Below are 26,474 nucleotides of genomic sequence, written 5' to 3'. Positions count from 1 at the left end.
TAAGCCAATCTGATGATGCTTTTAATCCAAAAAGAGAGAGAGGTAGAAGTTGCTTTTTGACCTCTCCTTTTACCGGAATAAACAACAAACAAGGAGGAATTGTACAAAATTTATCAAATTTTCACCACAGTGTCTTAAAGCCTTAAAAGTATTGCACACCAAATTTGGAAGCTTTAACCCTTAAAATAACGGAACCGGAGCCGTTTTAAACTTTAACCCCTTTACAGTCCCTGGTATCTGCTTTGCTGAGACCCAACCAAGCCCAAAGGGGAATACGATACCAAATGACGCCTTCAGAAAGTATTTTCTAAGTATCAGAGCTCCTCTCACATGCGACTGCATGCCATGCCTCTCAAAAACAAGTGCGCCACACCGGCGCGAAAATGAGGCTCTGCTTATGCTTTAGGAAAGCCCCTAAGGAATAAGGTGTCTAATACAGTGCCTGCCGATATTATTATATCAAAATACCCAGATAAAATGATTCCTCAAGGCTAAATATGTGTTAATAATGAATCGATTTAGCCCAGAAAAAGTCTACAGTCTTAATAAGCCCTTGTGAAGCCCTTATTTACGATCGTAATAAACATGGCTTACCGGATCCCATAGGGAAAATGACAGCTTCCAGCATTACATCGTCTTGTTAGAATGTGTCATACCTCAAGCAGCAAGAGACTGCACACTGTTCCCCCAACTGAAGTTAATTGCTCTCAACAGTCCTGTGTGGAACAGCCATGGATTTTAGTTACGGTTGCTAAAATCATTTTCCTCATACAAACAGAAATCTTCATCTCTTTTCTGTTTCTGAGTAAATAGTACATACCAGCACTATTTCAAAATAACAAACTCTTGATTGAATAATAAAAACTACAGTTAAACACTAAAAAACTCTAAGCCATCTCCGTGGAGATGTTGCCTGTACAACGGCAAAGAGAATGACTGGGGTAGGCGGAGCCTAGGAGGGATCATGTGACCAGCTTTGCTGGGCTCTTTGCCATTTCCTGTTGGGGAAGAGAATATCCCACAAGTAAGGATGACGCCGTGGACCGGACACACCTATGTTGGAGAAAGAGCAGATAATTCAGAAACTCTTCTGGCAGAAGAGATGGCCAAAAGGAACAAAACTTTCCAAGAAAGTAATTTAATATCCAATGAATGCATAGGTTCAAATGGAGGAGCTTGAAGAGCCCCCAGAACCAAATTCAAACTCCAAGGAGGAGAAATTGACTTAATGACAGGCTTTATACGAACCAAAGCTTGTACAAAACAATGAATATCAGGAAGAATAGCAATCTTTCTGTGAAAAAGAACAGAAAGAGCAGAGATTTGACCTTTCAAGGAACTTGCGGACAAACCCTTATCTAAACCATCCTGAAGAAATTGTAATATTCTCGGTATTCTAAAAGAATGCCAAGAAAAATGATGAGAAAGACACCAAGAAATATAGGTCTTCCAGACTCTATAATATATCTCTCTGGATACAGATTTACGAGCCTGTAACATAGTATTAAACACAGAGTCAGAGAAACCTCTTTGACCAAGAATCAAGCGTTCAATCTCCATACCTTTAAATTTAAGGATTTCAGATCCTGATGGAAAAAAGGACCTTGAGACAAAAGGTCTGGTCTTAACGGAAGAGTCCACGGTTGGCAAGAGGCCATCCGGACAGGATCCGCATACCAAAACCTGTGAGGCCATGCCGGAGCTACCAGCAGAACGAGCATTCCTTCAGAATCTTGGAGATTACTCTTGGAAGAAGAACTAGAGGCGGAAAGATATAGGCAGGATGATACTTCCAAGGAAGTGAAAATGCATCCACTGCCTTCGCCTGAGGATCCCGGGATCTGGACAGATACCTGGGAAGTTTCTTGTTTAGATGAGAAGCCATCAGATTTATTTCTGGAAGTTCCCACATTTGAACAATCTGAAGAAATACCTCTGGGTGAAGAGACCATTCGCCCGGATGCAACGTTTGGCGACTGAGATAATCCGCTTTCCAATTGTCCATACCTGGGATAAAAACCGCAGAGATTAGACAGGAGCTGGATTCCGCCCAAACCAAAATTCGAGATACTTCTTTCATAGCCAGAGGACTGTGAGTCCCTCCTTGATGATTGATGTATGCCACAGTTGTGACATTGTCTTATCTGAAAACAATGAACAACTCTCTCTTTAGAAGAGGCCAAGACTGAAGAGCTCTGAAAATTGCACGGAGTTCCAAAATATTGATCGGAAATCTCACCTCCTGAGATTCCCAAACCCCTTGTGCCGTCAGATACCCCCACACAGCTCCCCAACCTGTAAGACTTGTATCTGTTGAGATTATAGTCCAGGTCGGAAGAACAAAGAAGCCCCCTGAACTAAACGATGGTGATCTGTCCACCATGTCAGAGAGTGTCGTAAAATCGGTTTAAAGATATTAATTGAGATATCTTTGAGTAATCCCTGCACCATTGGTTCAGCATACAGAGCTGAAGAGGTCGCATGTGAAAACGAGCAAAGGAGATCGCATCTGATGCGGCAGTCCTAAGACCCAACATTTCCATGCATAAGGCTACCAAAGGGAATGATTGTGACTGAAGGTTTTGACAAGCTGATATCAATGTTAAACTTCTCTTGTCTGACAAGGACAGAGTCATAGACACTGAATTTATCTAGAAACCTAAAAAGGTTACCCTTGTCTGAGGAATCAATGAACCGATTGGTAAATTGATCCTCCAACCATGAACTTGAAGAAACAACACAAGTCGATTCGTATGAGATTCTTCGAAAATGAGAAGACTGAGCAAGTACCAAGATATCGTCCAAATAAGGAAATACCAAAACCCTATTCTCTGATTACAGAAAGAAGGGCACCGAGAACCTTTGAAAAAAATTCTTGGAACTGAGGCTAGGCCAAACAGTAGAGCCACAAAACTGGTAATGCTTGTCTAAAAAGAGAATCTCAGACACTAAAAGTGATCTGGATGAATCGGAATATGCAGATACACATCCTGTAAATCTATTGTAGACATATAATGCCCTTGCTAAACAAAAGGCAGGATAGTCCTACAGTAACCATCTTGAATGTCGGTATCCTAACATAACGATTCAATAATGATAGATCCAGAACTGGTCTGAAGGAATTGACCTTCTTTGGTACAATGAAGAGATAAAATAAAACCCCAGCCCCTGTTCCAGAACTGGAACTGGCATAAATACTCCAGCCAACTCTAGATCTGAAACACATTTCAGAAATGCTGAGCCTTGCTGTGTCAACTGGGACACGGGAAAGAAAAGAATCTCTTAGCAGGAGGCCTTAACTTGAAGCCAATTCTGTACCTTTCTGAAACAATGTTTCTGAAACCAGAGATTAAGAACGGAATTGATCCAAATTTCTTTGAAGAAAACGTAATCTGCCCCATACCAGCTGAGCTGGAATAAGGGCCGCACCTTCATAGATACTTAGGAGCTGGCTATAGGTTTCTATAAGGCTTGGATATATTCCAAACTGGAAATAGTTTCCAAACTGATACCGCTCCTGAGGATGAAGGATCAGGCTTTTGTTCCTTGTTGTGAGGAAAGGAACGAAATGATTATTTACCCTGGAAAGAAAGGGAAAGCAAAGTTGACTTAGAAGACATGTCAGCATTCCAAGTTTAATCCATAAAGCTTTTCTAGCTAAAATAGCTAGAGACATATACCTGACATCAACTCTAATGATATCAAAAGATGGTATCACCAATAAAATTATTAGCATGTTATAGAATAATAATAATGCTATAAAATTATGATCTGTTACTTGTTGCGCTAAAGCTTCTAACCAAAAAGTTGAAGCTGCAGCAACATCCGCTAAAAATATAGCAGGTCTAAGAAGATTACCTGAACATAAGTAAGCTTTTCTTAGAAAAGATTCAATTTTCCTATCTAAAGGATCCTTAAATGAAGTACTATCTGCCATAGGAATAGTAGTACATTAGCAGGAGTAGAGACAGCCCCATAACCTTAGGGATTTTTGTCCCAAAAAACTCTAATCTGTCAGATGGCACAGGATATAATTTGCTTAAACGTCTAGAAGGAGTAAATAAATTACCCAAATTATTCCATTCCCTGGAAATTACTTCAGAAATAGCATCAGGGAGATAAAACACTTCTGGAATAACTACAGGAGATTTAAAAACCTTATTTAAACGTTTACATTTAGTATCAAGAGGACCAGAATCCTCTATTTCTAATGCAAATAACACTTCTTTAAGTAAAGAACGAATAAATTCCATCTTGAACAAATACAAAGATTTATCAGCATCAACCTCTGAGACAGAAACCTCTGAACCAGAAGAACCATTATCAGTATCAGAATGATGATGTTCATTTAAAAATTCATCTGAAAAAAAGAGAAGTTTTAAAAGACTTTTATGTATACTAGAAGGAGAAATAACAGACATAACCTTCTTAATGGATTTAAAAAATAAAATCTCTTATGTTATCAGGAACACTCTGAAAATTAGATGTTGACGGACAGCAACAGGTAATGTAACAGTACTAAAGGAAATTTTATCTGCATTAATAAGTTTGACATGACATGCAATACAAATAACAGCTGGAGAAAACAGATACCAAAAGTTTATAGCAGACTTAGCTTGGTAGCTCCAGCACTGTGCAGTGATTTTCCTGTAGTATCTTCTGACTCAGTTGCAACGTGGAACATCTTGCAATATGTAAAAGAAAAAAACAACATATAAAGCAAAATTGATCAAATTCCTTAAATGACAGTTTCAGGAATGGGAAAAAAATGCCAGTGAACAAGCTTCTAGCAACCAGAAGCAATAAATAATGAGACTTAAATAATGTGGAGACAAAAATGACGCCCATATTTTTTAGCGCCAAAAAAGACGCCCACATTATTTGGCGCCTAAATGCTTTTGGCGCCAAAAATGACGCCACATCCGGAACGCCGACATCTTTGACGCAAAATAACGTCAAAAAATGACGCAACTTCCGGCGACACGTATGACGCCGGAAACGGAAAAGAATTTTTGCGCCAAAAAAGTCCGCGCCAAGAATGACGCAATAAAATGAAGCATTTTCAGCCCCCGCGAGCCTAACAGCCCACAGGGAAAAAAGTCAAATTTTTTGAGGTAAGAAAAAATATGATAATTCAATGCATAATCCCAAATATGAAACTGACTGTCTGGAAATAAGGAAAGTTGAACATTCTGAGTCAAGGCAAATAAATGTTTGAATACATATATTTAGAACTTTATAAATAAAGTGCCCAACCATAGCTTAGAGTGTCACAGAAAATAAGACTTTCTTACCCCAGGACACTCATCTACATGTTTGTAGAAAGCCAAACCAGTACTGAAACGAGAATCAGTAGAGGAAATGGTAAATATAAGAGTATATCGTCGATCTGAAAAGGGAGGTAAGAGATGAATCTCTACGACCGATAACAGAGAACCTTATGAAATAGACCCCGTAGAAGGAGATCACTGCATTCAATAGGCAATACTCTCTTCACATCCCTCTGACATTCACTGCACGCTGAGAGGAAAACCGGGCTCCAACTTGCTGCGGAGCGCATATCAACGTAGAATCTAGCACAAACTTACTTCACCACCTCCCTTGGAGGCAAAGTTTGTAAAACTGATTTGTGGGTGTGGTGAGGGGTGTATTTATAGGCATTTTAAGGTTTGGGAAACTTTGCCCCTCCTGGTAGGAATGTATATCCCATACGTCACTAGCTCATGGACTCTTGTTAATTACATGAAAGAAATAGGCCGGCATCTAAAATTTAATTCTTGCATTTCAAATGATACCAAGAGAATGAAGAAAATTTAATAGGAGTAAATTACAAAGTTGCCTAATATGTCATGCTCTATCTGAATCATGAAATAAACAATTTGGGTTCAGTGTCCCTTTAACAAGCACAATAAGCATACTAATAATGCACCACAATAAGCATACTAATAACGCACCGCTTAACAAGCACAATAAGCATACTAATAACGCACCACTTAATAACAAGCACAATAAGCATACTAATATTGCACCACTTAATAACAAGCACAATAAGCATACTAATAATGCACCACTTAATAAGCACAATAAGCATACTAATGCACCACTTAATAAGCACAATGAGCATACTAATAACGCACCACTTAATAACAAGCACAATAAGCATACTAATAATGCACCACTTAAAGGGACAGTCTACTCAAAAAGGAAATTTATGCTTACCTGATAAATTTATTTCTTCTACGATAGGACGAGTCCACGGATTTCATCCTTACTTGTGGGATTTAACCTCCTGCTAGCACCACAGCAGAGCTGTATATATATAGCTCCTCCCATCCCTCCACCTCCAGTCATTCGACCGAAGTTAGGAAGAGAAAGGAAAAGCCAAGGTGCAGAGGTGACTGAAGTTTACAAAAATACATACATACCTGTCTTAGAAATGACAGGGTGGGCCGTGGACTCATCATATTGTAGAAGAAATCAATTTATCAGGTAAGCATAAATTTCCTTTTCTTCTACAAGATATGACGAGTCCACTGATTTCATCCTTACTTGTGGGATACAATACCAAAGCTACAGGACACGGATAAAAGGGAGGGACAAGACAGGGACCTAAACGGAAGGCACCACTGCTTGAAGAACCATTCTCCCAAAACCAGCCTCAGAAGAAGCAAAAGTATCAAATTTGTCAAATTTGGAAAACGTGTGAAGAGACGACCAAGTTGCAGCCTTGCAAATCTGTTCAACAGAAGCATTGGTTTTAAATGCCCATGTGGAAGCCACAGCCCTAGTAGAATGAGCCGTAATTCTTTCAGGAGGCTGCTGTCCAGCAGTCTCATATGCCAGGCGGAAGATACTCTTCAGCCAAAAAGAAAGAAAGAAAGGTAGCCGTAGCTTTCTGACCCCTACGCTTTGACAGAAATCCTTGATTGACTGAAATCCGTAGTCGCTTGTAAGTAAAACTTCAAGGCACGGACCACGTCCAAGTTATGTAACAGACGCTCCTTCATAGAAGAAGGATTAGGACACAAGGAAGGAACAACAATTTCCTGATTAATATTCTTATTTGAAACAACCTAATGAAGGAAACCAGGTCAATTTATTTCTCTTGTGATGTATCGAGTCCACGGATTCATCCTTACTTGTGGGATATTCTCCTCCCCTACAGGAAGCGGCAAAGAGAGCACCCACAGCAGAGCTGCCTATATAGCTCCCCCCTTAGCTCCACCCCCCAGTCATTCGACCGAAGGCTAGGAAGAAAAAGGAGAAACCATAGGGTGCAGTGGTGACTGAAAGTTTAAAAATAAAAAACAGAATTTATGCTTACCTGATAAATTACTTTCTCCAACGGTGTGTCCGGTCCACGGCGTCATCCTTACTTGTGGGATATTCTCCTCCCCAACAGGAAATGGCAAAGAGCCCAGCAAAGCTGGCCATATAGTCCCTCCCAGGCTCCGCCTACCCCAGTCATTCGACCGACGGACAGGAGGAAATATATATAGGAGAAACCATATGGTAACGTGGTGACTGTAGTTAGAGAAAATAATTCATCAGACCTGATTAAAAAACCAGGGCGGGCCGTGGACCGGACACACCGTTGGAGAAAGTAATTTATCAGGTAAGCATAAATTCTGTTTTCTCCAACATAGGTGTGTCCGGTCCACGGCGTCATCCTTACTTGTGGGAACCAATACCAAAGCTTTAGGACACGGATGAAGGGAGGGAGCAAATCAGGTCACCTAAACGGAAGGCACCACGGCTTGCAAAACCTTTCTCCCAAAAATAGCCTCCGAAGAAGCAAAAGTATAAAATTTGTAAAATTTGGCAAAAGAGTGCAATGAAGACCAAGTCGCTGCCTTACATATCTGGTCAACAGGAGCCTCGTTCTTGAAGGCCCATGTGGAAGCCACAGCCCTAGTGGAGTGAGCTGTGATACTTTCAGGAGGCTGCCGTCCGGCAGTCTCAAAAGCCAATCTGATAATGCTTTTAAGCCAAAAGGAAAGAGAGGTAGAAGTTGCTTTTTTACCTCTCCTTTTACCAGAATAAACAACAAACGAAGAAGATGTTTGTCTGAAACCTTCAGTAACCTCTAAATAGAATTTTAGAGCACGGACTACGTCCAAATTGTGTAACAAACGTTCCTTCTCTGAAACTGGATTCGGACACAAAGAAGGCACAACTATCTCCTGGTTAATATTTTTGTTGGAAACAACCTTCGGAAGAAAACCAGGCTCAGTACGCAAAACCACATTATCTGCATGGACCAGATAGGGCGGAGAACACTGCAGAGCAGATAACTCAGAAACTCTTCTAGCAGAAGAAATTGCAACCAAAAAACCAAACTTTCCACGATAATAACTTAATATCTACGGAATATAAGGGTTCAAACGGAACCCCTTGAAGAACTGAAAGAACTAGATTAAGACTCCAGGGAGGAGTCAAAGGTCTGTAAACAGGCTTGATTCTAACCAGAGCCTGAACAAACGCTTAAACGTCTGGCACAGCTGCCAGCCTTTTGTGAAGTAAAACAGATAAAGCAGAGATCTGTCCCTTCAGAGAACTTGCAGATAATCCTTTCTCCAAACCTTCTTGTAGAAAGGAAAGAATCTTAGGAATTTTTATCTTGTTCCATGGGAATCCTTTAGATTCACACCAACAGATATATTTTTTCCATATTTTATGGTAAATTTTTCTAGTTACAGGCTTTCTAGCCTGAATAAGAGTATCTATTACAGAATCTGAAAACCCACGCTTTGATAGAATCAAGCGTTCAATCTCCAAGCAGTCAGTTGGAGGGAAACCAGATTCGGATGTTCGAATGGACCCTGAACAAGAAGGTCCTGTCTCAAAGGTAGCTTCCATGGTGGAGCCGATGACATATTCACCAGGTCTGCATACCAAGTCCTGCGTGGCCACGCAGGAACTATCAAGATCACCGAAGCCCTCTCCTGATTAATCCTGGCTACCAGCCTGGGAATGAGAGGAAACGGTGGGAATACATAAGCTAGGTTGAAGATCCAAGGTGCTACTATTATATCCACTAGAGTCGCCTTGGGATCCCTGGATTTGGACCCGTAACAAGGGACCTTGAAGTTCTGACGAGAGGCCATCAGATTCATGTCTGGAATGCCCCATAATTGAGTTATTTGGGCAAAGATTTCCGGATGGAGTTCCCACTCCCCCGGATGCTCCTCCATCACCAGGGAACTCCTTGTTCCCCCCTGATGGTTGATATATGCAACAGTCGTCATGTTGTCTGATTGACACCTTATGAATTTCTTTGGAATGACCAAATTGTCACAATCATCCAGAGTAGATAATACCTCCTTAAGTAGTGCGTGGAGATGTTCTAATTTAAATTTAAATGTTACAACATCAGGTTCAGCTTGTTGAGAAATTTTCCCTGAATCTGAAATTTCTCCCTCAGACAAAATCTCCCTCCTGGCCCCTTCAGATTGGTGTGAGGGCATGTCAGAACAGTTATCATCAGCGTCCTCTTGCTCTTCAGTGTTTAAAACAGAGCAATCGCGCTTTCTCTGATAAGTAGGCATTTTGGATAAAATGTTTGCAATAGAATTATCCATTACAGCCGTTAATTGTTGCATGGTAATAAGTATTGGCGCACTAGATGTACTAGGGGCCTCTTGTGTGGGCAAAACTGGAGTAGACACAGAAGGGGATGATGCAGTACCATGCTTACTCCCCTCATTTGAGGAATCATCATGGGCAATATCATTATCTATGGCATTATTGTCCCTACTTTGTTTGGACACTATGACACAATTATCACATATATTTAAATGGGGAGAAACCTTGGCTTTCATACATATAGAACATCGTTATCTGATGGTTCAGACATGTTAAACAGGCTTAAACTTGTCAACAAAGCACAAAAAACGTTTTACAATAAAACCGTTACTGTCACTTTAAATTTTAAACTGAACACACTTTATTACTGAATATGTGAAAAAGTATGAAGGAATTGTTCAAAATTCACCAAAATTTCACCACAGTATCTTAAAGCCTTAAAAGTATTGCACACCAAATTTGAAAACTTTAACCCTTAAAATAACGGAACCGGAGCCGTTTTTACATTTAACCCCTATACAGTCCCAGGTATCTGCTTTGCTGAGACCCAACCAAGCCCAGAGGGGAATACGATACCAAATGATGCCTTCTATAAGCTTTTTCAGTGGTTCTTAGCTCCTCACACATGCATCTGCATGCCTTGCTTTCCAAAAACAACTGCGCATTAGTGGCGCGAAAATGAGGCTCTGCCTATGACTAGAAAAGGCCCCCAGTGAAAAAGGTGTCCAATACAGTGCCTGCCGTTTTTTTAAAACAATCCCCAAGATTATAATAACTATTAATAGTTATAATCTGCCAAATATGCTTAGTAAAGTAATCGTTTTAGCCCAGAAAAATGTCTACCAGTTTTTTAAGCCCTAATGAAGCCCTTTATTCTTATACTAAACTAAGAAAATGGCTTACCGGTTCCCATAGGGAAAATGACAGCTTCCAGCATTACCAAGTCTTGTTAGAAATGTGTCATACCTCAAGCAGCAAAAGTCTGCTCACTGTTTCCCCCAACTGAAGTTAATTCATCTCAACAGTCCTGTGTGGAAACAGCCATCGATTTTAGTAACGGTTGCTAAAATAATTTTCCTCTTACAAACAGAAATCTTCATCTCTTTTCTGTTTCAGAGTAAATAGTACATACCAGCACTATTTTAAAATAAACTCTTGATTGAAGAATAAAACTACATTTAAACACCAAAAAAACTCTTAGCCATCTCCGTGGAGATGTTGCCTGTGCAACGGCAAAGAGAATGACTGGGGTAGGCGGAGCCTGGGAGGGACTATATGGCCAGCTTTGCTGGGCTCTTTGCCATTTCCTGTTGGGGAGGAGAATATCCCACAAGTAAGGATGACGCCGTGGACCGGACACACCTATGTTGGAGAAATATATATGCCTGTCTTAATAAACAGGGCGGGCAGTGGACTCTATACATCACAAGAGAAATAAATTTATCAGGTAAGCATAAATTATGTTTTCTCTTGTAAGATGTATCGAGTCCACGGATTCATCCTTACTTGTGGGATACTAATACCAAAGCTTTAGGACACGGATGAAGGGAGGGACAAGACAGGGACCTTAAACGGAAGGCACCACTGCTTGTAGAACCTTTCTCCCAAAAATAGCCTCCAAAGAAGCAAAAGTATCGAATTTGTAAAATTTGGAAAAAGTATGAAGCGAAGACCAAGTCATCGCCTTACAAATCTGTTCAACAGAAGCCTCATTTTTAAAAGCCCATGTGGAAGCCACAGCTCTAGTAGAATGAGCAGTAATCCTTTCAGGAGGCTGCCGTCCAGCAGTCTCATAGGCCAAACGGATGATGCTTTTCAGCCAAAAGGAAAGAGGTAGCCGTAGCCCTTTGACCTCTCCGTTTACCAGAATAAACAACAAAGAAGATGTTTGACGGAAATCTTTAGTTGCTTGTAAGTAGAATTTTAAAGCACGAACCACATCAAGATTGTGTAACAGACGTTCCTTCTTAGATGAAGGATTAGGACACAAAGAAGGAACCACAATATCTTGATTGATATTCTTATTAGAAACAACCTTAGGAAGAAACCCAGGTTTGGTACGTAAAACCACCTTATCTGCATGGAAAACAAGGTAAGCGGAATCACATTGTAAAGCAGATAGCTCAGAAACTCTTCGAGCCGAAGAGATAGCTACTAAAAACAAAACTTTCCAAGATAGAAGCTTAATATCTATGAAATGCATAGGTTCAAATGGAACCCCTTGAAGAACTTTAAGAACTAAGTTAAGGCTCCATGGCGGAGCAACAGGTTTAAATACACGCTTGATTCTGACCAAAGCCTGACTAAATGCTTTAACGTCTGGGACATCTGCCAGACGTTTGTGAAGTAGAATAGACAAAGCAGATATTTCCTTCTCCAAACCCTCTTGGAGAAAAGACAATATTCTAGGAATCCTAATCTTACTCCACGAGTAACCTTTGGATTCACACCAATAAAGATATTTGCGCCAAATCTTATGATAAATCTTCCTGGTGACAGGCTTTCTAGCCTGAATCAGGGTATCAATGACCGATTCAGAGAAACCGCGCTTTGATAAAATCATGCGTTCAATCTCCAAGCAGTCAGACACAGAAAAATTAGATTTGGATGCGTGAACGGGCCTTGAATTAGAAGGTCCCGCCTCATTGGCAGAGTCCACGGTGGAACCGAGGACATGTCCATTAGGTCTGCATACCAAGTCCTGCGTGGCCACGCACGAGCTATCAGAATTACCGAAGCTCTCTCCTGCTTGATTCTGGCAACCAGATGTAGAAGGAGAGGAAACGGTGGAAATACATAGGCCAGATTGAAGGACCAAGGCACTGCTAGAGCATCTATCAGTACTGCCTTGGGATCCCGGGACCTGGACCCGTAACGAGGAAGTAAAGCATTCTGAAGAGACGCCATCAGATCCAATTCTGGTGTGCCCCATAGCTGAATCAGCTGGGCGAATACCTCCGGATGGAGTTCCCACTCCCCCGGATGAAGAGTCTGACGACTTAGAAAATCCGCCTCCCAGTTCTCTACTCCTGGGATGTTGATTTATTGAGAGATGGCAAGAGTGATCCTCTGCCCACCGGATTATTTTGGTTACCTCCATCATCGCTAGAGAACTCCTTGTTCCTCCCTGATGATTGATATAAGCTACAGTCGTGATGTTGTCCGACTGAAACCTGATGAATTTGGCCGCAGCAAGCTGAATGTTTATCGGGAGGAGAGCTTCCTCCCGAGACCATAAGCCCTGTGCTTTCAGGGAGTTCCAGACTGCACCCCAGCCTAGCAGGCTGGCATCTGTCGTTACAATGAGCCACTCTGGCCTGCGGAAACACATTCCCTGAGACAGGTGGTCCTGAGACAACCACCAGAGAAAATAATCTCTAGTCTCCTGGTCCAGATGCAGTTGAGGAGATAAGTCTGCATAATCCCCATTCCACTGTTCGAGCATGCATAGTTGCAGTGGTCTGAGGTGTAGACGGGCAAAAGGAACTATGTCCATTGCCGCTACCATGAGTCCGATTACCTCCATACACTGAGCCACTGATGGCCGAGGAATGGAATGAAGAGCTTGGCAAGTGGATAAGAGTTTTAACTTTCTGACCTCCGTCAGAAATATTTTCATTTCTACAGAGTCTATAAGAATCCCTAGGAAGGAAACTTATGTAAGAGGGAAGAGAGTACTTTTTTTATGTTCACCTTCCACCCGTGAGATGTCAGAAAAGCCAACACGATGTCTGTGTGAGACTTGGCTAGCTGGAAAGTCGACGCCTGAATTAAGAGGTCGTCTAGATAAGGTGCCACTGCTATACCCTGTGGTCGAAGAACCGCCAGAAGGGACCCTAGCTTTTTTGTGAAAATTCTGGGAGCCTGAGGGAGGGCATGACCCTTCCCTCCAGTTATGTCTGAAATAATCTCCTTCAGTTCAGGCCCGAATAGAGTCTTTCCTTTGAAAGGGATGTTCAAAAGTTTAGATTTAGATGACACATCAGCAGACCAGGACTTAAGCCATAACGCCCTGCATGCTAAGATGGCAAAACCTGAATTCTTTGCCGCTAATTTAGCCAGTTGAAAAGCGGCATCAGTAATAAAAGAATTAGCCAACTTAAGGGCCTTAATTCTGTCCATAATTTCCTCTAATGGAGTCTCCATTTGATGAGCCTCTTCTAGAGCCTCAAACCAGAAAGCAGCTGCAGTCGTTACAGGAACAATGCACGCAATAGGTTGGAGAGAAAAACCTTGATCTCCAAAAAATTTCTTCAGGAGACCCTCTAATTTTTTATCCATAGGATCTTTGAAAGCACAACTGTCCTCGATAGGTATAGTTGTACGCTTAGAGTAGAAATAGCTCACTCCACCTTAGGAACCGTCTGCCATGAGTCCCTTATGATATCAGATATGGGAAACATTTTCTTAAAAACAGGAGGGGGAGTGAACGGAATACCTGGTCTATCCCACTCCTTAGCAATAATATTCACGATCCTCTTAGGAACTGGAAAAACATCAGTGTAAACATGAACCTCTAAGTATCTATCCATTTTACACAATTTCTCTGGGACCACTATAGGGTCACAATCATCTAGAGTTGCTAATACCTCCATAAGCAATAAGCGGAGGTGTTCAAGCTTAAATTTAAAGGCCGTCGTATCAGAATCTGTCTGAGGAAGGGTCTTTCCTGAATCAGAAATCTCTCCCTCAGATAACAAATCCCTCGCCCCTTCAGAGCATTGTGAGGGCATATCAGATATGGCTACTAAATCGTCAGACGGCTCAGCATTTTTCCTTAACCCAGAGCTGTCCAGCTTTCCTTGTAAACCAGGCAGTTTAGATAAAACCTCAGTGAGGGTTGTATTCATAACTGTGGCCATTTCTTGTAAAGTAAATGAATGTGACGCACTAGAGGTATATGGCGTCACTTGTGCGGGTGTTACTGGTTGTGACACTTGGGAGAGCTAGATGGCGAACCCTCATTTACTTCTGACTGAGAATCATCTATTGCTCTATTTTTAAGTTCTAATATATGTTCTTTATAATTTATAGACATATCAGTACATTTGGGACACATTCTAAGAGGGGGTTCCACAATGGCTTCCAAACATATTGAACAAGGATTTTCCTTGGTATGTTAAACAGGCTAGTAATGTAACAAGCAAGCTTGGAAAACACTGTAATCAAAGTAAATAACACTTAGCAATAAAACGGTACTTTGCCTTTAAGAGAAAAAAAGCTGCACAAGTTCTGCAAAACAGTGTAAAAAAGCAGTAAACTTAACGAACTTTTTACAGTAGTATCTTACAGCCTTAGTAACTTTGCACAACTATGCAAATAAACAATTAACCCCTTAATGGCAAAACCGGATTGAAAAAATGTCAAAACCGGTAAAAAAAGACTTTCAGCACCTTGCCACAGCTCTGCTGTGGCGCCTACCTGTCCTTCAGAACGATTAGTGGGGAAAAAAACTCCTTTACAGCCCTCAAACAGCAGGAACCTCTAGAAAAGCAGTTAAGGAAAAGAAACTGCGCAACTGAGGTGCGAAAATAGGCCCCACCCACCTCACTTGATGTTTTGAGGCCTATTAGAAAAACACCTGAGTATTAAAAAAAAACCTAACACAAGCCACAAAAGACCCCTTCAGTCCCTTCAAAAAACGTTATAATTGCATCATTTACTGAACAAACAAAAAACGTTTTTTCCTAACAGTGTCACCAGTAACAAATGAGCCCTTCAAGTAAGCTGAAATTCCTATTCCAAGTGTCTGAATACAGCTTACCCTTTCCCCATGGGGATATTGCCAGCCTTTTCTAGAATAAACACAGACTGTCTAGAAAAACAGACTGAACATACCTCATATGCAGCTTAGAATGCAAAACGTTCCCCCAACTGAAGTTTTCATGTACTCTTCAGCCCTTGTGAGAACAGCAGTGGATCTTAGATACAAAGTGCTAAGATCATAATCCTCCTTGCAGAAATCTTCATCTCTTTTTCTGCCAAAGAGTAAATAGTACACACCGGCACCATTTAAAATAAACTTTTGCTTGAGAAATAAAAAACTAACATTTTTGTCACCACACTCGCTCTGCACTTCCTAGTTACTTAGAGTAGGCAAAGAGAATGAATGGGGGGTGGAGCTAAGGGGGGAGCTATATAGGCAGCTCTGCTGTGGGTGCTCTCTTTGCCACTTCCTGTAGGGGAGGAGAATATCCCACAAGTAAGGATGAATCCGTGGACTCAATACATCTTACAAGAGAAACCACCTTATCAGAATGAAAGATAAGATAAGGTGAGTCACATTGTAACGCTGAAAGCTAAGAAACTCTACGAGCAGAAGAAATAGCAACCAAAAACAAAACTTTCCAAGATAACAATTTAATATCTATGGAATGCATGGGTTCAAACGGAACCCCTTGAAGAACACTAAGGACTAAATTCAAACTCCAGGGTGGAGCAATTGGTCAAAAGATAGGCTTAATTCTGGATAGAGCCTGACAAAAAAGCCTGAACATCTGGAACATCTGCCAAACGTTTGTGCAACAAAATTGACAAAGCAGAAATATGTCCCTTTAAGGAACTCGCTGATAACCCCTTCTCCAATCCGTCTTGGAGAAAGGACAGAATCCTGGGAATCCTAACTTTACTCCATGAGTAGCCCTTGGATTCACACCAAAAAAGATATTTATGCCATATCTTATGATAGATCTTTCTAGTGACAGGCTTACGTGCCTGAATCAAAGTATCGATTACCGAATCGGAGAATCCCCGCTTAGATAAAATCAAGTGTTCAGTTTCCAAGCAGTCAGCTGCAGAGAATTTAGATTTGGATGTTGGAACGGACCTTGAATGAGAAGGTCCTGTCTCAATGGAAGTTTCCACGGTGGCAGAGAGGACATGTCCACTAGATCCGCATACCAGGTCCTGCGTTGCCACGCAGACGCGATCAGAATTACTGAACCCCTCTCCTGTTTGATCCGAGCAATCACGCGGGAAAGGAGAGGAAACGGTGGAAACACATAAGCTAGGCTGAACGTCCAAGGCATCTATCAGTTCGGCCTGAGGATCCCTCGACCTGGATCCGTATCTTGGAAGCATGGCATTCTGTCGAGGTGCCATCAGATCCAATTCCGGTCTGCCCCATCGGAGAATCAGTGAGGCAAATACCTCCAGATGGAGCTCCCACTCCCCCGGATGAAAAGCCTGCCGGCTTAAGAAATCCGCTTCCCAGTTGTCTACTCCTGGGATGTAGATTGCTGACAAATAACAAGAGTGGGCCTCCGCCCATCGAATTATCTTGAATACTTCTGTCATCGCTAAGGAACTCCTCGTTCCCCCCTGATGATTGATATAAGCCACAGTCGTGATGTTGTCTGACTGGAATCTGATGAATTTGGCCAAAACCAACTGAGGCCATGCCTGAAGCACATTGAATATTGCTCTCAATTCCAGAATATTGATTGGAAGTAGAGATTCTACCCGAGTCCATACACCCTGAGCCTTCAGGGAATTCCAGACTGCACCCCAGCCCAGAAGGCTGGCTTCCATTGTCCCTATCACCCACAAGGGTCTGCGGAAACACGTCCCCTGGGACAGATGATCCTGTGACAACCACCAAAGAAGAGAGTCTCTGGTCTCTTGATCCAGATTTATCTGAGGAGATAAATATACATAGTCCCCATTCTACTGTCCGAGCATGCACAGCTGCAGTGGTCTGAGATGAAAACGAGCAAACGAAATGATGTCCATTGCCGCTATAATTAATCCAATTACCTCCATACACTGAGCCACTGATGGCCGAGGATTGGACTGAAGGGCTTGGCAAGTATTTAGAATTTTTGACTTTCTGACCTCCGTCAGAAATATTTTCATGTCTACAGAATCTATCAGAGTTCCCAAGAAGGGAACCCTTGTCCGTGGAACTAGTGAACTCTTTTCTAGGTTCACCTACCATCTGTGAGTTCTCAAAAATGACAACACTGTGTCTGTATGAGATTTCGTCAGATGATAAGTTGACGCCTGAATCAAAATATCGTCCAGATAAGGCGCCACTGCTATGCCCCGCGGCCTGAGAACCGCCAGAAGGGACCCTAGAACCTTCGTGAAGATCCTGGGTGCTGTGGCCAACCCGAGGGGAAGAGCCACAAACTAAAAATGTTTGTCCAGGAAGGCAAACCTTAGGAACTGATGATGATCCTTGTGGATAGCAATATGAAGGTATGCATCCTTCAAGTCCACGGTAGTCATATATTGACCCTCCTGGATCATTGGTAAAATTATTCGGATGGGCTCCATCTTGAAGGATGGAACTCTGAGAAAATTGTTTAGACTCTTGAGGTCTAAAATAGGTCTGAACGTTCACTCTTTTTTGGGAACTACAAAAAGATTTGAGTAAAATCCCTGTCCCTGTTCTAATCTTGGAATGGGACGAATTACTCCCATAGTAGAGAGGTCTCTTACACAACGTAAGAACGCCTCTCTTTATCTGGTTTACAGACAATTGAGAAAGAAGAAATCTTCCTCTTGGGAGAGAATTTTTGAATTCCAGTTGATACCCGTTGGTCACGATTTCCAGTGGTCCTGGGGTCCTGAACATCTCTTACCCAAGCCTGGGTAAAGAAAGAAAGTCTGCCCCCTACTAGATCCGGACCCGGATCGGGGGCCGTCCCTTCATGCTGTCTTTGTAGCAGCAACGGACTTCTTGGGTTGCTTAACCTTGTTCCAAGCCTGGTTGGGTCTCCAGACAGACTTGGCCTGAGTAAAATTTCCTTCCTGCTTGGCAGAAGAAGTGGAAGCAGAGGGTACTCCTTTAAAATTTCGAAAGGGACGGAAATTATTTTGTTTACCCCTCATCTTAACAGACTTATCCTGAGGTAGGGCGTGACCTTTACCTCCAGTAATGATTTCCTTCAACTCAGGCCCGAATAGGGTTTTCCCCTTGAAAGGAATAGCTAAGAGCTTTGCTTTAGATGACACATCAGCAGACCACGATTTTAACCATAACCCTCTACGCGCAAAAAAAGGCAAATCCTGCATTTTTCGCCGCCAACTTACCAATTTGAAAGGCGGCATCTGTAATAAAAGAATTAGCTAGCTTGAGAGCCCTAATTCTATCTAAAATGTCCTCTAAAGGGGTCTCAACCTTCAGAGACTCTTCTAGATCATCAAACCAAAAAGCTGCTGCAGTAGTAACTGGAACAATACAAGCTGTTGGTTGTAAAAGGAAACCCTGATGAATAAATAATTTCTTTAGAAGACCCTCTAACTTCTTATCCATAGGGTCTTTGAAAGTACAACTGTCTACAATAGGTATAGTTGTACGCTTAGCCAGGGTAGAAATAGCTCCCTCCACCTTAGGGACCGACTGCTAAGAGTCCCGAATGGTGTCTGATATGGGATACATTTTCTTGAAATTAGGAGGAGGTGAGAAAGGTATACCCGGTCTGTCCCATTCCTTCTTTATAATTTCCGAAATTCTTTTAGGAACCGGAAAAACATCAGTGTAAGTAGGTACCCTCTAGATATTTGTCAATTTTACACAATTTCGGCGGAGGTGTTCAAGCTTAAATTTAAAGGACATGACGTCCGAATCTGTCTGAGGTAACATACTTCCTGGGTCTGAAAGTTCTACCTCAGACAACAATTCCCTGACCCCCAACTCAGAGCCCTGTGAGGGTAATTCGGAAATAACCAACAAAGCATCAGAGGATTCAGTATTCACATTAATACCTGACCTACTGTGTTTACCCTGTAACACTGGTAACTTAGATAATACCTCTGTAAGGATAGTTGACATAACTGCAGCCATATCCTGCAGAGTAAAAGAATTAGACGCACTAGAAGTACTTGGCGTCGCTTGTGTGGACGTTAAAGGTTGTGACACTTGGGGAGAAATAGATGGCATATCCTGATTCTCTTCAGACTGAGAATCATCCTTAGGCACACTTTCTTTACCTAAAATATGCTTTTTTTTTTACATTTTAAGGCCCTTTCAGTACAAGTGGTACACAAAGTAAGAGGGAGTTCCACAATGGCTTCTAAACACATAGAACAATTAGTTTCCTCAATGTCAGACATGTTGAACAGACTAGTAATAACCACAATAGTCGTAAATCACCTCATTAATTGATTTAAACAACTTTTAGAAAAACGTGTACTGCGCCTTTAAGTAATAAAAAGCGCACAATTTATTCTCAAACTGCCTAAAACGTTTAAAAAATGCTACCCAATTAAATATAAAAATTCAATTGGCCCAACAATTATTGCACCCTATAAGTAAAAGGTGAATTTATCCTCTAAAAGACATTTTTAACCAAAAAATATATCAACAGAAAAAATTACCCCTACACCTTGCCACAGCTCGGCTGTTGCGCCTACCTGCCCCCAGGGTACTGCAAAATGACTCGACAATGATCCGGTGAACAGAACACAAGTTTAGGCCCCACCGGAGCTAATGGCTGCTGCCTTCTCAGTCAGAGTAAACTGTGCGTCTGAGCGCGCGAAATAGGCGCCGCCCATCATGGACGTCGTCCTAACAGTCTGTTTAACTGCATGGGAAGCGGTTTGAAAAATAAGCCATGTGGTCCTCCTAAAATCTTTTAATAAAAACTGCAGCCCTACTGACTTTGAATAAAATATAAAATGTCAAGCTGCCTCTCCCAGTGTCCAGCCCAATACAGTGTCAAAGCAATATGTATAAACACAGGATTTTCAGTAACACCCTCAGTGTACAGGTCTACTGCTTACCCCTTCCCTTGCAGGGAAAAAATGACAGCCAGTTCTGATATACCAAGTCTCCTCAGAAATAAAAGGCTGAACATACCTCAATGCTGCTTGTAGCATGACACCGTTCTCCACACTGAAGATTTCTCTTGCACTACCTTCAGAAGCTCTGTGGGAACCAACATGGATCTTAGTTACATCTGCTAAGATCATCAACCTCAGGGCAGAAATCTTCTTCATTCCATATCTCCCTGAGGAAACTAGTACTCACCGGTACCATTTAAAATAAAAAACTTCTTGATTGAAGAATCTAAAACCAACACCTCACTTTACCTCCTCCTATTACTAACACAGGCAAAGAGAATGACTGGGGGTGGAGGGAAGGGAGGAGCTATATATACAGCTCTGCTGTGGTACTCTTTGCCACTTCCTGTTAGCAGGAGGTTAATATCCCACAAGTAAGGATGAAATCCGTGGACTCGTATCTTGTAGAAGAAATTATTTTGTTTACCACTCAGTTAAGCAGTTCTATCCTGAGGTAGGAGATGACCCTTACCTCCCGTAATGTCAGAAAGGATTTCTTTCAAGTCAGGCCGAATAGGGTTTTTCCCTTGAAAGGAATAGCCAAAAGCTTTGACTTAGATGACACATCAGCAAACAATGATTTTAACCATAACGCTCTAGAATGGCAAATCCAGCATTCTTAGCCGCCAATTTGGCAATCTGAAAGGCATCATCTGTAATAAAAGAATTAGCCAGCTTAAGAGCCTTAATTCTATCTAAGATATCCTCTAAAGGAGTCTCAGTCTTAAGAGACTCTTCTAATGCATCAAAACAGAAGGCCGCCGCAGAAGTAACTTGTACAATACAGGCCGTCTGTTGTAATAGGAACCTCTGATGAATAAACAGTTTCTTTAGAAGACCCTCCAATTTCTTATCCATAGGGTCTTTGAAAGCACAACTGTCCTCAATAGGAATAGTTGTACACTTAGCCAGGGTAGATATAGCTCCCTCCACCTTAGGGAACGTTTGCCAAGAGTCCCGGACGGTGTCAGATATGGGATACATTTTCTTAAAAATTAGGAGAAGGTGAGAACGGGATACCCGGTCTGTCCCATTCCCTCTTAATAATCTCCGAAATTCTCAAAGGACCGGAAAAACATCAGTGTAAGCAGGTACCTCTAAGTATTTGTCAATTTTACACAATTTCTCTGGTGGTACCACAATAGAGTCACAGTCATCTAGAGTCGCTAAAACCTCCCGAAGTAACAGGCGGAGCTGTTCAAGCTTAAATCTAAAGGACATGACATCCGAGTCCGTCTGAGGTAGCACACTTCCCGAATCGGAAAGTTCCCCCTCAGACAGATGTTCCCTGACCCCCAATTCAGATCCCTGTGAGGGTACATCGGAAATAGCTAACAAAGCATTAGAGGCCTCAGTATTCACATTGCCCTCTGTCCTGCTGCGTTTGCCCTGTAACACTGGCAACTTAGATAATACCTCTGTAAGGGTAGTTGACATAACTGCAGCCATATCCTGCAGAGTAAATGAATTAGACACGGTAGAAGAACCAGGCGTCGCTTGGGTGGGCGTTAAAGGTTGTAACGCTTGGGAAGAATTTGGCGGTTCACCCGATTCTCCTCAGACTGAGAATCATCCTTAGACACATTTTCTTTACATAAAATCTGTGCTTTACATTGTAAGGCCCTCTCAGTACATGAGGGACAAAAAGTCAGAGGGGGTTCCACATTGGCATAAACACATAGAACAAAAAGTTTCCTTAGTTTCGGACATGTTAAACAGACTAGCAATAGCAAAAAAAGCAATAATAGTCATTCTTAGCTTAAAATATTGAGCTCTAAATTCAATTATAGAGACAAAAAATGTTAATACAAAAAACTGTACTGTGCCTTTAAATAATAAAAGCGCAACAATTTTTCTGTTCTTTTCAAAACAAGTTTGTGGCAATAAAAATTATATTAATGTGCCCAAATTACTCTATCAATATTGCATCCACTTGCAGAGAGGAGAAAGAAAAAATATAACCTCGATTTAACAGATATTTATTTATGATACTTATACAGGCCCCTGCACCACGCCACAGCTCTGCTGCTCGAGGAGCTTTTCAGGCCCTTTGGAAGTCAGGATAACTTAAGCCCCACCGGAGATCAGGACTCTGTTGCCCATGCGATCCAGCTGATACTGCGCGTCTGAGCGTGCGAAAATAGGCCCCGCCTGCTAAGACCCGCAAAAAAGAAAAAAAAAAAAAAACATGTCCATCTAAATACAAAAAAGGCCATGTGCCCTTCTTACATACACACCATTAAGCAGAACCGCAACTCCCAGCGTCTAGCCCCCCTTGAATAAGTCTCAAATAAATATTTTACATACTTTGGCAATAAAGATAAAGGGATTCCAGGTACACTATTTCTTTACATATAGTGCATACTGCTTACCCCTCCCCATATAGGGAAAAATGTCAGCCTGTTCTGATGCATCAAGTCTCTCCAGAAACAAAAAGACTAAACATACCTCAATGCTGCTTGTAGCAAGACACAGTTCTCCACACTGAAGATTTTCTTACACTACCTTCAGCTGCTGTGGTAACCATCATGGATCTTAGGTAACGTTTGCTAAGATCATCAACATCAGGGCAGAAAATAAGATGTCTCCACTCCTCTTGGGAAGTAATAGACTGACAATTTCTCCCTGAGAAAAATAGTACTCACTGGCACCATTTTAAAATAAAAAAACTTCTTGATTGAAGAATCTAAACTAACACCTCACTTTACCTCTTCCTATCACTAACACAGGCAAAGAGAAGGACTCGGGTGGAGGGAAGGGAGGAGCTATATATACACAGCTCTGCTGTGGTGCTCTTTGCCACTTCCTGTTAGCAGGAGGATAAATCCCACAAGAATGAAATCCGTGGACTTGTCATATCTTGTAGGAGAAATTAAACTTTCATGATCCAGATAGAGCAGCAATTTTAAGCAACTTTCTAATTTACTCCTATTATCAAATTTTCTTTGTTCTCTTGGTATCTTTATTCGAATGTAAGCTTAGAAGCCAGACCATTTTTGGTTCATAACCTGGGTAGCGCTTGCTGATTGGGTGGCTACATTTAGACACTAATCAGAAAGGGCTACCCAGGTGCTGAACCAAAAAATGGGCCGGCTCCTATGCTTACATTCTTGCTTTTCAAATCAAGATACCAAGAGAATGAAGAAAATTTGATAATATAAGTAAATTAGAAAGTTGCTTAAAATTGCCTGCTCTATCTGAATCATGAAAGTTTAATTATGACTTTCCTATCCCTTTAATAACAAGCACAATAAGCATACTAATAATGCACCACTTAATAACAAGCACAATAAGCATACTAATAATGCATCACTTAACAAGCACAATAAGCATACTAATAATGAACCACTTAATAACAAGCACAATAAGCATACTAATAACGCACCACTTAACAAGCACAATAAGCATACTAATAACGCACCACTTAACAAGCACAATAAGCATACTAATAACGCACCACTTAACAAGCACAATAAGCATACTAATAACGCACCACTTAACAAGCACAATAAGCATACTAATAACGCACCACTTAACAAGCACAATAAGCATACTAATAATGCACCACTTAACAAGCACAATAAGCATATTAATAATGCACCACTTAACAAGCACAATAAGCATACTAATAATGCACCACTTAACAAGCACAATAAGCATACTAATAATGCACCACTTAACAAGCACAATAAGCATACTAATAATGCACCACTTAATAACAAGCACAATAAGCATACTAATAATGCACCACTTAATAACAAGCACAATAAGCATACTAATAATGCACCACTTAATAACAAGCACAATAAGCATACTAATAATGCACCACTTAATAACAAGCACAATAAGCATACTAATAATGCACCACTTAATAACAAGCACAATAAGCATACTAATAATGCACCACTTAATAACAAGCACAATAAGCATACTAATAATGCACCACTTAACAAGCACAATAAGCATACTAATAACGCACAACTTAATAGCAAGCACAATAAGCATACTAATAATGCACCACTTAATAGCAAGCACAATAAGAATACTAATAATGCACCACTTAATAACAAGCACAATAAGCATACTAATAATGCACCACTTAATAACAAGCACAATAAGCATACTAATAATGCACCACTTAATAACAAGCACAATAAGCATACTAATAATGCACCACTTAATAACAAGCACAATAAGCATACTAATAATGCACCACTTAATAGCAAGCACAATAAGCATACTAATAATGCACCACTTAATAACAAGCACAATAAGCATACTAATAATGCACCACTTAATAGCAAGCACAATAAGCATACTAATAACGCACCACTTAACAAGCACAATAAGCATACTAATAACGCACAACTTAATAGCAAGCACAATAAGCATACTAATAATGCACCACTTAATAACAAGCACAATAAGCATACTAATAATGCACCACTTAATAACAAGCACAATAAGCATACTAATAATGCACCACTTAATAACAAGCACAATAAGCATACTAATAATGCACCACTTAACAAGCACAATAAGCATACTAATAATGCACCACTTAATAACAAGCACAATAAGCATACTAATAATGCACCACTTAACAAGCACAATAAGCATACTAATAATGCACCACTTAATAACAAGCACAATAAGCATACTAATAATGCACCACTTAATAACAAGCACAATAAGCATACTAATAATGCACCACTTAATAACAAGCACAATAAGCATACTAATAATGCACCACTTAATAACAAGCACAATAAGCATACTAATAATGCACCACTTAACAAGCACAATAAGCATACTAATAATGCACAACTTAATAGCAAGCACAATAAGCATACTAATAATGCACCACTTAATAACAAGCACAATAAGCATACTACTAATGCACCACTTAATAACAAGCATACTAATAATGCACCACTTAATAACAAGCACAATAAGCATACTAATAATGCACCACTTAAGCACAATAAGCATACTAATAACGCACCACTTAATAACAAGCACAATAAGCATACTAATAATGCACCACTTAATAACAAGCACAATAAGCATACTAATAATGCACCACTTAACAACAAGCATACTAATAATGCACCACTTAACAAGCACAACAAGCATGCTAATAATGCACCACTTAACAAGCACAATAAGCATACTAATAATGCACCACTTAATAACAAGCACAATAAGCATACTAATAATGCACCACTTAATAACAAGCACAATAAGCATACTAATAATGCACCACTTAATAACAAGCACAATAAGCATACTAATAATGCACCACTTAATAACAAGCACAATAAGCATACTAATAATGCACCACTTAATAACAAGCACAATAAGCATACTAATAATGCACCACTTAACAAGCACAATAAGCATACTAATAATGCACCACTTAACAAGCACAATAAGCATACTAATAATGCACCACTTAACAAGCACAATAAGCATACTAATAATGCACCACTTAACAAGCACAATAAGCATACTAATAATGCACCACTTAACAAGCACAATAAGCATACTAATAATGCACCACTTAACAAGCACAATAAGCATACTAATAATGCACCACTTAATGACAAGCACAATAAGCATACTAATAACGCACCACTTAACAAGCACAATAAGCATACTAATAATGCACCACTTAAACACAATAAGCATACTAATAAACGCACCACTTAACAAGCACAATAAGCACACTAATAACGCACCACTTAAACACAATAAGCATACTAATAATGCACCACTTAAACACAATAAGCATACTAATAAACGCACCACTTAACAAGCACAATAAGCATACTAATATCGCATCACTTAACAAGCCCAATAAGCATACTAAAAACGCACCACCTAACAAGCACAATAAGCATACTAATAACTCACCACTTAATAAATAAGCACAATGAGCATACCAATAAGTGGTGCGTTATTAGTGTGCTCATTGTGCTTGTTATTTATTAATTGGTGTGTTATTAGTATGCTCATTGTTCTTGTTATTTATTAAGTGGTGAGTTATTAGTATGCTCATTGGGCTAGTTATTTATTAAGTGGTGAGTTATTAGTATGCT

The 26,474-nt window shown here is 40.6% G+C and overlaps 1 protein-coding gene across 1 annotated transcript in view; it reads left to right on the top strand.

The window, feature by feature from the left end:
* Positions 1 to 26,085, top strand: part of LOC128661745 (GATA zinc finger domain-containing protein 14-like) — a 47,831-nt gene extending 21,746 nt beyond the window's left edge. Inside the window, exon 2 of the mRNA XM_053715965.1 lies at positions 23,620 to 26,085. Within this exon, the coding sequence (XP_053571940.1) occupies positions 23,620 to 26,085 (2,466 nt within the window). The remainder of the gene's footprint in view (positions 1 to 23,619) is intronic.
* The last annotated feature ends 389 nt before the right edge of the window (positions 26,086 to 26,474 follow it).

This window comes from Bombina bombina, chromosome 5, assembly GCF_027579735.1.
Source record: "Bombina bombina isolate aBomBom1 chromosome 5, aBomBom1.pri, whole genome shotgun sequence".
Taxonomy (NCBI): domain Eukaryota; kingdom Metazoa; phylum Chordata; class Amphibia; order Anura; family Bombinatoridae; genus Bombina; species Bombina bombina.
The sequence above is the reverse complement of the archived record's forward strand: the minus strand, read 5'-3'. Positions and strand labels throughout refer to the sequence as shown.